Source organism: Bolinopsis microptera, chromosome 2, assembly GCF_026151205.1.
Source record: "Bolinopsis microptera isolate Bmic1 chromosome 2, MBARI_Bmic_1.0, whole genome shotgun sequence".
Classification (NCBI taxonomy): domain Eukaryota; kingdom Metazoa; phylum Ctenophora; class Tentaculata; order Lobata; family Bolinopsidae; genus Bolinopsis; species Bolinopsis microptera.
This window is the reverse complement of record NC_087073.1, coordinates 12,322,358-12,336,882: the sequence shown is the minus strand read 5'-3', so window position 1 is coordinate 12,336,882 and position 14,525 is coordinate 12,322,358. Positions and strand designations below refer to the sequence as shown.

General features: G+C 38.6%; 1 protein-coding gene across 1 annotated transcript; it reads right to left on the bottom strand.

Annotated features, from left to right (window-relative positions):
• Positions 1–6,925: 6,925 nt before the first annotated feature.
• LOC134811100 (pituitary homeobox 1-like) lies at positions 6,926–13,550 on the bottom strand. Its single transcript, XM_063817823.1, has 5 exons — positions 13,127–13,550; positions 12,807–12,910; positions 11,706–11,863; positions 7,657–7,813; positions 6,926–7,462 (listed from the first exon to the last, which is right to left on the bottom strand). The coding sequence occupies exons 1-5, from the start codon at positions 13,534–13,536 to the stop codon at positions 7,221–7,223; spliced, it is 1,071 nt and encodes a 356-aa protein (XP_063673893.1). The 5' UTR covers positions 13,537–13,550; the 3' UTR covers positions 6,926–7,220.
• Between the last annotated feature and the right edge of the window lie 975 nt (positions 13,551–14,525).

Genomic DNA, 14,525 nt, shown 5'->3' with positions numbered 1-14,525 from the left:
TTGTTTAAATAAAATTAATGAAAATCTTGGTAACCATAATAAAATAAAAATCATAATGATATAATCACAACTTAAGGTTCTTATTAAAAATTGTAACTTCACCTTGACTAGCTAACTTGTTTTCCGAGCTAATCAGACCTAGGTATCAACGTTCTGAATGCTTCATGGTTCACTTCATGTCGCAAATCGTTTCCTGGACATATAACCTAGAAGCCTATTTTGTAATTATATTGCAAGGTCTCTGTCAAAGTTATCTGTGTTAGTCTCCCTCAGAACAAAGTCTAAAATTTGAGCGATTTATTTAACACATATAACATAACTGCGATTCTATTGAACGAACCAAAGTGTCAGCGCGTTCAAATTCTTGGAAAAACTGTATCTAATTGATCTAACTTCGTGGTAAATCTTATTTCAGATTGTTCTTGTTTGGACAGGTTCAAAATTTCAAATTGTTTTCAGCCAACTGATTGGTCCAAATGGGAGCGAGTTTCAGTTTTTTAACGTTCTAGCAACACTTTTATTGGGACTAATCACTAAACCCAAATATTAGGGCCATTTTTAATGAGTTTTTGAATATTTACAAATTTTCTAAATACCATGAATATGTGCCCTTTTTTCTAATTGCAATTGCAAATGACCTAGGGGCTGCATTAACTTAGGACGTCCGGCAAATAGGGAGGGGGCAGTTTTGAAATTTCGGACAAATCCAGACAGGGGGAGGGGGGGGGTCCGGGGTGGTTTCTGAAAATCCGGACGTCCGGAAATTTTGGCAGAATTAACGAAAAAGTCTCATTTATTTAAACTCTGACAATGAATTTAAGTTGGTTTTATTTGTACTCTTAAAAGTAGCTGGAAATTCGGACGTCCGGGGGAGGGGGGGGGGGGGGGGGTGGTCTGAAAATCTGCGATTTTGGCGGACGTCCTAAGTAGATGGCCCCCTACACTATAGATTTGATAAAATAGCTCCAGTTTTAAAAACATTTTCTAGAAGCCTTAAGAAAAGGTTAATGTTTGCAAAATGTATAGCAAAACTTTTGCTAATCAGGGAATTAAGGTCAGTTCTAGAGTCTAGACCCTCCCAGTACTTCTTAATAACGGATAGATACTGAAAAGAATAAGGAACTGAATAGAATCGGTCAGTGTTGAATTTCAGAATCGCTTATATTTCGCATTACAATTTTTCGTCTCATGAGAAAATTGTTCCATGAGGGGCAATCTCCGCCAAAGGGTCTGGATATAATGTTCTCTGAAATTAATTTCCTATTCTGGTGCTAAGGTGCGAGATCGCCCGATTTCAAAGCACAAGCATCGTCCCAGTCTCTGATTGGGTCTCAACGTACCAGGCTTGGTGCCCGGAAATCATTGCACATCCCTTACGTCACCTCTGCTGGGAATGGGTCTGAAATTACAGATACATCTCCTCAAATAGTAGTTTTAGTATCCAGTACTATACCCTGGCGAGGTGGTGGATATTATTAATGGTCTAAACTTGCAAGACAAACTTAGGGATATTTCTCTAGACTTAAATGGTGTCAATATTTGAACAGAGCAACTGATCAAAAGGGTTTCAAATGTATAATCTAGCCGAGAACAGTTATAATCTTGTTTTGAGTATTTTGACTTTAAGTTGGTAATGGAATGTTTGAATGAATTGATTGACTTAAAAGTTCAAATATCATGTTTGGTGATCATGTGCATTGTGCACCGACCAATTCTACAATAACGACCTCCATTTCTGCTAGCTAATTTCCTGTTAACTACCCCATACCTGTAAACTTTTAAAATCACATTGGCATTGCTCCAGCCTTTAAGTAAAACTCATTATTTGAGTAGGCGGGGAGATCCAATTTTTAACAAATTTGTTGATTAATTAAGTGTGATGGACAAAAAAAGTTAACTAAAAATTTGGTTCTATATGTAAAAGTGTAACTGACTAACTGTATAAAATAATAAAGATTCGCCAATCCCTAGTAAGGATGCTGAGCTTTCTTTCATTCAGCGAATCAGCTTGGGTTTAGAATCTGGATAAGATCACATATGCTTATGATAGTTTATTATTTAATGAATCGACGTACACTTAAAGTTTGCGTTACAATATAATATGTACTTCAAATGTTCATCCCCATCTCTAGTTCCTTCCCCTTTCGATCTTCTCTTCATCGACAACTCCCAGTATATGTCTCCTACCCGTTCTCGCCATGCCACCACCAGAACAACCTTCTCAATCTCTCACTGTAGCTCCTATCCTGACCCACTACCTCGGACTCATTTCTTTCCCATCTTCTTCCCTGTGCAGCTTCTTATCACTTGCCTATTATCACCACTAACCTCGATTAACCCATTTTCTCACAATACAATTCCTTCCCTGAAATTATAGTCATGGTCCCACGTTACCTTATTTTTCTCCCGCCAATGGCAATATCGTATATCTCGGAGTAAATAACATCTTCTATGCCATATACCAGATACAGTATCTGATTCTTCTGGAATAGTAGCAGCACGACAAAGAGTTCAATTTAAAATTTAATTGTTTACTGAAAAAGCCGAATTTAATTAAATTCCTGCTAGGTCAAATCGAATGTCCTCATTGCAGCTGTAAACTATGAATGGACAATTGAAACCTAATTGATAGCCGATGGAAACCTTTTGGTGGTCACTGGACGATGGACACGCTGAGCGACCAGCACCTATACTGGCTACGATCGCAAGGTATAAGAGGGGGCCACCTCAAAAATGGTCACCTTCTTAACTATGTATGGGTCTACTGTTGTAACATTGAGTTGGACCCCCCTCCAAATTAGTGAACTCTGGTGTTGGTGTCCACTAATTACACGGTAGGTGCACTTGACGCTGTAGCACTCCGGGTAACAGACCCCTTTAATTGAATGAAACTGCTATCGCTCTTCCATCAACTGGATCTAATTAGTAATTGTTCAATGTATCAGTTGGGTGACTTTTTATGAAATTATTTGGTGATCTGGTGTGAAATAATTTGATTTCAGAGCCCTCCGGCCCCGGTAAAATTGCTGAAAGACCCAGTTAGGTGCAATCACGTGACCTCAGTAGTATGAGTCAGTACAATTGGAAAATCAAGGTTTCTTTTGAGAAGGTAAGAATTAGATAATAAGTGACCTAAATCCAGATCCAAAAGAGTTAAAGAATTTAGTTTATAAGAGAATTTGGAGCTTAAACTGTAGGTAAGTTTAGTAATATAGTAACTTTTTGGAAGTGTTCATGTTAAATCACGGGATTAAATATTCCATACACTACTAGTACTACTAGTTGTGATCTATTAAATGTAGATTATAAATTGTTTCATTCCTAAAATATTGCATCACACTTCTATTGACAACTGAATACGCGGAGGGGAGGGAGGTTACAAATTGGTCAAATAGTGATTACCTAATATGTGCAGTCATGTGCACGACCTCTTATAAACCACTAAAAGAAAAAGTTAGATTTATGTGGTGGTTGCAGGCTGCAGCTGATCCTCGAATGAGGATATTAATTCTAGGAACTATAACCTCAGCTCCTTGCCTGATGAGACTGTTTCTAAGAAACGTTGTGATACACAGAACAATTGTCATCATATATTATAGGTGAATAACACTCTTTTCAGTTATACGTTGTTCAGAAATATAGTGGTTGTGGTCGGATCTCTAATATTCTGATGGATCTCTGACCAGCCATGCAGCCTCAGAGCTAACAACCGTCCTCAAATCTCTTGATCAAATCTCCTGATTACCGTGTGAGTTATACGTGACTGGCAAACCACTACTTAATTACGAATAAGTTACAATTCATGTTATCCATTGTGACTCATTGCCCACAGCTTTTTGAATAAATCCTCACCTGTTAGATTTACTAGTCCTCACGTGTTTTGCTTCTTTTTCTCGCTCAGATTAAGATTAAATCACATAATATCATGATGTCGGTGCCGACTTCCAACCTACCTAATCCAAAATGGATATATTTTAACGTGGTATCCCACGCAATGCCGAGCTGGGACGCCCGGAACTGGGCTCGCGAGGGGGCGAACTTGCCCGCTCCTACTCAGTTTAAAGCTTTTCTTGTCGAGCTGTGAGGTTAGCAAACACAACTCGTTCCTTGTGAAGAACTGGTACCAAATCTCAGACTCGTACCACGTGACTGTAATTCGCTCTATGCAGTTTATTCAATAAATCGCGCACAATAATTAAATTATTTTCTGCTTGATAGGTGATCAAAGTTGTTAGAATTATTTAAATTCTTCGAATTTGTGATCAAATCGCAGCTGATAAGAGATTGGTAACAGTTCCAAAGAATGCCGATTTAGTGATTCATTAATTATTATTCGTATTCTCGTGGCGATGATTCTTAATCAAGTGTCATAATGAATATGGGCACAATTAAATCATGATAATCAGGGTGCTTAAGATCGCCTTCCCTTGATAGGGTAGAAAGTGTGCTCCAGTTCTGTTCTACTGACGATATTGCCGAATAAGTGTTCTTGTCAGGACGAACTAACCATCAGTTTGGCCTGATCTCATTCTCATATTGCTCAGCTTGGCTACACCCATTCATTCATTGAATAACATCTGCTAATTTTATAACTACTGACCTATATTCTTAAGAAATGCCAAATTTTTGTCCAAGGAAATAGCAAGAAATTTGCTTGATGTTCTTGCTACATACTTAAATTGCATCTGAAGAGGTCACTTCTAAAGTTCTAAAAGTAAACGTTTCCAAAGTTATGTCCAATGAGACCACTTCTTTACTAATCAACAACTTCCGGAAGGATGGTATCCTACTCTCTTCAGAATTTGGTGGGTTATACAGTCAAAAGTCGCACACTTTTGTTTTGTCATTAGAGTTAGACATTAGGCCACGGCTGAGACTTAATATGCAAATTGGATGAAATATTTATTGCATAAAACAATATAGCAAGTCAGAGAAATTTCGATATTAGGTTGCTACTAAAATTCATCTTTTGAAAATGTTAAAATTTTAGGCTTATTTAAGAATTGTCTACATGGATCTATTTATACATACAATGGAGTTCCCTCTAAGAGATCAAATTCTTCTCAAGAAAAGTTCGACTGTTGCAATGATAAGCAATGATGCTGATAATACAAAAGGATGTTTTTATAACAGGTATCTATATTTGTTGAATAGTTGCAGTGAAGGTATATGCCTGCAGTGAATGTTTAACCGATTATCCACTGTAGACACCATCTATAACTGCACTACATAATATCTGCAGAATCACTGGAAAATTCTGCCAATATCGATGGATCTGTTTGTGATCTGTCGATAAAAGTGATACTGTATCACTATGCTATCGCTGGTATCATTCGTGTTTTCAATGACAAATCCTCTTTAACCTTGATACTTAGAATATGTGCAATCCAATCGGAAGGTTTTGAAGCGAAACACAGGTTGCACTGTCCGTGTCAAGCACTAATTGAATTGTCAGTAATCACACTCCCAGTCCGAGTCGGTACTACAGTCCACTCCTCAGTTCTCAATCCTTCTCCCGCGCAGTCACGTGACTCCCACGCTGGTCCCTGATTGGTTAATTGCGGTTCCTCACGGCCGCTGATTGGCTACTGTTGCTTGGATGAGGGAGTCGTGACAGTGCTCGCGAAAGTACATGATGTAGCGAGAAAGAGCGGAGGACGGTAGCATCTCGTGTCAGTGTTACCAGTACTGGCAGCCGAGCAGAATCCACTACATGTAATTAAATTACGACACAGCAGATGGAGGGAGGCGGAGAATTCTAGTGCTGTAATTATCGTGCGAGGAACGAATGATATGTGCGTGTCACGAGCTGGCTCCTTTGTTTAGACCACGACCTCTGACTCACCGTCCCCGGATCTTTCCCAACTCCAGCCGGAAACCATTCCCGTGTAATTTCCGGGAATTTACTGATCCATGTTCATGCCCAAACCAGTGCTTCATTTCACACTTAAGAATATCTGGTACCATCTTGGGCACTGGGTAAGAACCAATCAATTCTCTATACTTCTGAACATGATCATACGTGAATAGTGGAAAATGTGGACAAATTCAATACTTTTAGTTTTACGTTCTGGTTTCGGATTTGTGCACCAAAGTGCAGAATGCAGGCCACACCCCCTTCCTACCATGATGATATTAATTTGCCGGGCTTATTCAGTAATGTTTAGAGGCTACACCCTAAGGTGAAGCAAACTGTGAGTAGTTCTTGCTAGTAGGTACTCATTATTCAATAGCCAGCCTGTATTAAACACTAAAATATGGTAATTAGTATGGTCCACGCTGCTGCCCATTTCTCTCAATTTATTGTCCTGATCCTAAAGTACCCATGGGCACTTTAGGCTCGTGATCAGGTAGTCCAAAATCTATTCCTACCCATCAGATTGTCCATGATATTTTAATCAAATTTTCCCTAGGCCTAAGATTAAACGACCATTCAGAAAATTCTTCCGAAACACCACGATGGTATCAAGCCTGTCACCATACTGAATACGATATGATCCTTTAAAGACTGTCACGGCTGGCAACCGTTCTGAGGATATTTGCTTGAATTCTATGGACATAACGAATTTTCCTATTATCTCACCAGAAGAATGAAGGGAAATAAAAAGGCATCCGAAACCAATGGGATCTCCTTGCCAAATCAGCTGGTTGGTCACGTGTTCGTCCATCGATTCTACCATTATCTGTGAGTGGTGTAAACAAGCACGAACTGAAATATCAAGGGAACGTTTATTTTTGCTGAAAATCTATAAGTGGCCAGATAAGTTTGGCATGTTATTTTAAACGATTCCATCTTAAAATCTTAAATTTAATGAGATAGGAGACAGCTCTAAATTGCTGTTTGATCTTCGTGAGAACCGATTAACTATTTACCAATAGGTACCATTTTTAACAGTCTGATCTGACAAAGTAAAAATCGATGGATAAGTGAAATCAGAACTTATTCAACAAATAAATATAACGAAATAAATCAAAAGTCAAATCACACAAAACTGTTTCGTATTATACTGTGGCAAGATCCTTGCCGCAAAAAGTTAAATATTGTCAATACTTAAATCATTGATCACAAACATAAAATTATCAGTTTGTTCTCTGTTCCTTCTTCGTTCAATCTAGTGTCCCTTCCTCTCTCTTCGCAGGTACTTCTCAGATCTTCCCTTCAAACTTGAGAATCAGCTTAAAACACGCTATCAGTAAATGGAACGGCCAATTTCCTCTTCTCAACTGATTCTGGAGTTAGGGAGAGAAGAAGTGTTGACTTGTTCACCACGAGCTTGAGAAGCCAGACCTCCGAGTAGACCCAGCTGCTGGAGCCTCTCATACGACAGGGAGGAAGCAAGGCTGAGAGAGGAGGTCGAGAGGGAAGGGAGATTTCCTAACCAGGGGTAGTTTGCCATGGTGGGGGTCTTCCAGAGTAGGGTAGAGTTGAGGTTACCTCCGGAGATTGAGGTTATGACTGGTCCTGAGCAAGTAGAGGTTAGTTTTCTTGGATTTTTGAGGGGCTTTGGTTTTAGTTTGTGATGTGACCATTATAGTACTTAGTGTCTAGGTAGGAATAAATAATTATTGTTAAAAATCAAGGTGTGACCGAAAAAGTCATATGAACTGACTAATCAGTTCACACAATTTACTGTAATAGAACAGAACTTTACGTACCCATGCCATTAGAGGGTTTGTGTTCAACAGGTTTAGGTTGAGATTTATCCGCACAAGTTCCGCCAATAAGTCTCATCCCTCTTGGCACTGGTCCTGGACGCCCGTTAGACAGCTTTTGTCTCTTCCTCCACTTTGCTCGACGATTTTGGAACCAAACCTGGATGAGGGGTTTGTTAGAAAATATTATAATTCTATATATAGACATATGGGATAGAAAAATGTTAATTAAGTTCAAAATGTTGATAAAGTGGTTATATGCAGGTTGACTGATAGGTGATTGGGAGCATTTTAAAAATTAGATAAAGTGGTTATAAAAGAAGAAAAATTGAGAAGTGGAGTGATTAGAAATTGGCATTAAGGTGTCGGTGATTGATAAGAAGGTTTAACATCAACCTGGAATATTCTATCTTGAATGGAAAAACTGGCCTGTCATAGTTTGCACGAAAGGAAGCGAAAATTTGCAAAGATTTTAAAAGTAGTCATTAGACATTGTTTTAAATTGTCCTAATATCCTCGTAAATTAAATGCAGGTATTCAATATTCATTACCATCTTTAAATCTGCAACTTGGGTAATCCTTAAATTCAAGCAATTTGACATATCCAAATCACTGGATTTTCATCCCCTTTTACCTAATTCATTTTAACTATAACTCCTAGTTATATGGTTTTACAACTGGGGTGAATTCCAACTGCATCATAATTACACGTAACTTAAGTGCTCGACTCAACAACTGGCTTCATTGTTTAAATTCTTGCCTTAAAACGGCATTTAATTTGACAGGTTAATCTCTTTCTTCCGAGAAAATCCTAGAAAATACTAATTTCCCCGCTCTTCGACTTGACAACTTTAGTGAATAAACACCCGGCTCGGCGTAGCTGTGAGAATTAAACATCTCAGGAAACAAAAGAATGGTAACATGTTTGTGGTGTAGAGAAGGTGGTCTAATGGAATTATATTTATACGTTGTTGTGGGACCTACAACAGAAGAAGATTTACTAAACAATGGAATTACAATCTGGTACCTAAACTCGGACTATCCAATTAAATTCTTGTGGAGGGGTCATGTGTGATGTGACGCGTCCATTTTATACGAACCTAACTAATGAAGAAATACATTCGAGAGTTAAAATTGTTGCAGATTTTGATAAAAACTGAAAACATAAAACACTGTTAATAAACACTGGATAAATAACTGAGGTCATTCATAAAAATTAAGTATTTGCAATAACTGACTGGTAAATACTGTCCTTGAGTCTCAGATTTGATATTCATAACTTTCCCGACGTAAATTATTTCATAATATATTTGGTCTTCAAACATGTTCTGAGTACTTCCGCCTGTGATAATTTGAATTTTGCGATATGTCCAATGACCATATAACTTTACTGCTTTTCGATGGCCAATAAATTAGATTATGAAGCAACCGCATAAACCATGTTTAAGTCGATGTATCATGAATTCTAGAATGCAACTAATCCGCATATTAATAATGATCATTTATGATTTAGATAAAAACTAGCAATATTTCACAAATTTTGGGTTATGTCATTCCCTTGAATGCTGCTGACTCATCTGCATTATTGTACACTAAGTTGGGAGGTGAATCATAAACTGATCTCAGCTGCGTGACGGAGTAGAATCAGATGAAAAATGAATTATCACATGCTAACTACCCCACCACGTGATCCTGACTTTCCCGACGTAAATTATATCATAATATTTGGTCATAATATCATAATATTTATTCTTCAGACATGTTCTGAATACTTCTGGCGGGTAAATTTATATGGTCATATCGAAAATTTCAAGTAGGCCAATAAATGAGATTAAGAAGCAACCACATAAACCATGTTTAATGTTTATGTCGATATATCATGAGTTCTAAAATGCATTTAAAACGCATATTAATCTTACTATATATAAAGCGAGACGATATATATATATATATATCACAATAGTGACTTTAAAATATATATATATATATATCCGTACCATTTTACTGACACCACCAACTTTAACACGGCTTTCCGCAAAAACCGTAAAAGATATACAACTTACATTTTTTTGACTGGTTCAAATGCATGAAAAAAATTGGCCAAGGAATAAGAATTTAAATGCCCATAATTTGGACCCCAAGTGGTGTCAAAAACGCGAATTAAATAGGTAATAATTATTTTAGTCTAGATTGAGTCTTGACACCAGTTTAGGGTTAGACGGGTTCCTGCAAGTAATAACAATTTATGATTTAGATAAAAGCTAGAAATATTGGGGGGGGGGGGTGTCAAGTCCGTCTATGTCCGCTTGTCTCATAGAATCCAAAAAGGACAGGACATAGGCGGACATAGACGGACATAGGCGGACATAGGCGGACATAGGCGGACATAGACGGACATAGGCGGACATAGGCGGACATTAATGGACACCTAAATGGATGATGATTAATCACTCTACACTCGACTGTCATGTGACTTTTTCAACCCCTTCTCTAGCTGGTCATGAACGACTATTCGAAAATTTAACCCTGTAATCTGATCCCAACCCTAACCCTAACCCAATCCTTAACAAAAGCATATGCTGAAACCCTAACCCTATCGAGAAATTAGACTAACTTCCTTATACGGTCATATCACGTGATCAAGACAGTTTTTCGCCAATATCTCGTCAGGGGAGCATTTTAACCCTATGTCATGGGGGGTGATTTGGAATCAGCGTCCAAAAATACATCGATTGAAGTTGGTTTCAACTGTCGGGGACCCTTTTAGAACAATCTCGAAGATCGACTGTAGAGTGATTTAGCACGCTCGCACCTAAATTGCTAAATAAAATGTTCAATTTCTGCTGTTATAGGGGGATCATGTTTTTTGTCCGTTCGGTACCCTCCTCAGTACTCTTCAGAACTCTTCAGTACTCTTTAGTCCTCAAAATTTTTGTCCGCTAATGTCCACCAATGTCCGCTAATGTCCACCAATGTCCATCCAAGTCCGCCAATGTCCGTCTGGGTCCGCCAATGTCCGTCCGAGTCCGCCAATGTCCGTCCGAGTCCGCCAATGTCCGTCCGTGTCCGTCAATGTCCCAAAAAACACGTCCGTTGTCTCATAGAATCCAAAAAGGACAGGACATAGGCGGACATAGACGGACATGACACCCCCCCCCCCCCCCCCCCCCAATATTTCACAAATTTTGGGTTATATCATTCCCTTGAATGCTGCTGACTCATCTGCATTATTGTAAACTAAGTTGGGAGGTGAAGCATAAACTGATCTCGGCTGCGTGACGGAGTAGAATCAGATGAGAAATGAATTATCACATACTCACCATCCTGTATTGACCACGTGATCCAATCTTTGAACTGATTGAGCACTAGATTGCCTATAGTCAGCACTCCATTGGTTATTCTATTCAGGTGGGAGCATCTAATTAACTTAGTGAGTAGAGTTTTCGCACATATCAGTAAAAATGCAATCAACCAGTTTGTAATTATGGAGGATACCATTGTGAATTACTGGGTATAAGATTAACAGTGTTTATTTGTGAATTTATATAGTGGGAACTTTGTTAATGGCACGCGCCGGCAAAAATTGAAGAATGAGTACAACACTTTTGCAGGTGATAGGTAAAATAGGTGATAGGTAAAACTCTGAATACAAATATTCGAATGAAAGTCTTACTAATATCTTTAAAGGTATAACTTAGGTAAACATAACGATATTGCTGAGCCCACACTATGATATGAGTGAAATACTACAGATTGCACAAGGTCTTAAGTCTCATGAAGATCTTAAGTCTTATGAAGATCTTTGGTCATATTAAGATCTTTAGTCTTATGAAAATGGAAATATGAAGATGATTCTATTAATTAAAAATAATATCGAAAATAAATGATATAAATCAGTCATGTCTAGCTAAGTTACTTATAATAAAGGACTGATAATAAGTAATGTTAAGGAATAGTGTTTATTCTATTTTGGGGCTTCTAATATAATCAATAAGTTTATTTGTGGTAAAATAAAGTATAATTAAGTCAGCAAAAGTGTAAAAGACCAATACCTGAACTCGTTGCTCAGTTAACTGCAGAGAGTAAGCAATCTCTTCTCTCCCAAACACGTCAGGATAATGTGTTTCTTGAAATGACTTCTCCAGGCCTTCAAGTTGGGCTGCTGTAAATGTGATCCTGTTCCTTCTCTGCAGTTTGGACTTTGATTTTACTGAAAGAGAATGGTGTTTATTTTCGAATGAAATTATTATAATTATCTGTAATAAAATAAAATATTACGTTAAGTATTTGGATCTATTATTGGTTAGGGGCGGTCTGACTTGGTACGCTTGTAAAGTATAGATCCTTAATCTATCCTAACAACTTTACGATAAGAGTAATGGGAAAAATCCAATGTTGACGAGTCAATAAGTCTTGTGGTATGTAATGATTTTTCTTGCTGAAATAGCATAGTTTTTAAGAAACCTGTCCCGACAATGCCTGATCAGTAGGATTTATATTGAATACGATTTAATAAAAGGAATTAGCGGCGTGATGAGGGTTCTGGTACACAAACTATCTCAAATTCGAAACTCTGCCGAACTGGGGCAGCTAAGTGAATTTAAAGAGGAAGCTGAGCCGCTCAGCGCCTGGATCTGCTTCTCACGGACTCGCCGGTAAATGTTTCTCAATTCTTGTCATGTTATGAATACGAGGCTAACCAATCAGGGCGGTCGCTCGATCCACGTGTCTAGGATAGAGCCAATAAAAGCGCGCTATCCTGTCACGTGACATTCGAGTTCATTTACCAAAATTCGGGAGTTGGATGGAAATGGGAGTGCTTGAGTCAAGCTTGACGGTGTCACAGAGAGATGGAAGAAGGTTCAATTAGCGGTGACAGGCTCTACGCTCCAGCACCACTGCAAGCTCGACATCTTTCATCTTTAAATACTTTAATGCCCTTGTTTTCCACTTAACTCCCTAAGTCTCGTTCAGTGTTCACCCTCCTATCATCAATTGATCTTAATTTTGCTTGCAGAGGGATGGTCCGTGACAGGGGCACGAGCCGTGGACAATGCTCGGACAGCCTTGCTGGACCCTTGCTAGAATGTTTAATTAAAGTCAGCTTAAATCAGTAGATTACGTGGCCTGGAGGGCGGAAGTTTAAAACTAACTTGATGAGAAAGGAGTGGCGAGGGATGCGGCGGAGCCGGAGTTGTCGTGTGCCTGGAGACCGAGGATGCGTTCTATGCTGTGCTTCACTGTTGAGTCGGGGGACCTAGGGGTAAGATACAGTTATTCAATTATTGGTTAATTTTAGTACCCCTTTTACAGTCAAAACAGTATCGCCCGGAAATAGAAATAAAATCATTGATAAGTTATACTTGAATCTGGCTCTATCTTTATCTAGATTTTCTATTAATAATCAAGAGAATACTCAGAAATACTTAGAATTTTTACCAGGTCAATAATTAGAAATATTCCCTCATCTTACCTCTGGCATTGTATTTCTTGTTGACTATCCCGGTTTGGTGAGGATAGATTGTCCGTCAGATCCAACATCTCAACCTCATCCCCCATAACCTCGCCCATCATCGTCTTGTTCTCAGTCTCCGAGTCAGACTGATGTTTTTGAGGTGGTGAAGAGACTGATTCTTTGTTCTGAACCGAGCTGAGCAGAGAAGATATGCTGGATCGGGACAGGAGCATGGAATTGTGTGAACTCACGTGGGTGGTCACGTGATCATCTATATTGCCTGCGGAGGAAGAGAATAGTCCCCCAGCAACCGTAGTCAGGGTCAGGGTTGAGGGAAGCAGGTACGGATGTAGAGGTGCCACTGCTGCTTTCAACTTTGCTATGTCGCCGAGTGTTGTTTCAGAGTTGGGAAGTGGTAACACGGCCATGTCGTATTCGCTAAAATAAAAGGAAGTGTGATTAAGAGAAATGGAGAAGGAAGGAGAATTTTGTAATTACTTTTTTTTCTCGAATCAGCCTACTCAATTATAGATTTGGTGATTTCAGACCATAATTTGGTTTTTATTGACGGCATTATATTGCAACAGCTCAAAAATAAATTTTCAAATTACAATGGAGAGAATGTACAGAAAAAGTACGACTTTTTCTTTTACTCTGAAATGCTGGGAAAATTAGACGTAGAGTACGCACAGTGCCCTTCAAAAATGGACCAAAATTATAAATTTGCTCCTGAAATAGTCGATAGGAAATGGATACGACCCTCTCAGTCATGGGGTGCCCACATACGGGGTGTAAACCCGCTAATATGCCACCCTATATCATACCAGAACTTAATCAAACCTTGAAAAGAACTGACCCACCACACTTTTAGATGGGCGAATTTGTTGGTAAAATTTAAGGTAGTTTAAATGTTATTTAATTCTTTATTCAGTGGACCTGTTAAGTGGTTGGTGGGGCTTTAATGGTCTTAACTGTATTATTCATTAAGGATATTGAGGCGTGGCTAAATCGACGGTTCTGACTCCTGAAAGTAATTTCCTTTGACACTCACGATTATATGAACATTGCTACTTAACGGATTCAAAGACACTCTAAATTTGTAGAGGTCATGAGTGAGCAATCAAAATATCATTAACTGGTCCAAATTGCAAATAGCAGGGATGTTTGGTGTCTGGCAGCACATAAAAACCTATTAAACTCGCCTAGTGAATTAAAAACTGACTTTATGACACAATGAGACTATTAATGTTCAATTCTTTGTCTTGCTAGGGAACAAAAATTAACTGGTTGAACCGACACAATGCTATCAATAGGACTCCATTTGTTATAATTAACATGTTCTGTTTTTTATAAAATTTTCACGGTGTGACACCTGCGAGAAACCCGGAGGGTAGTTGACACAGTTTCTCAACTCAAT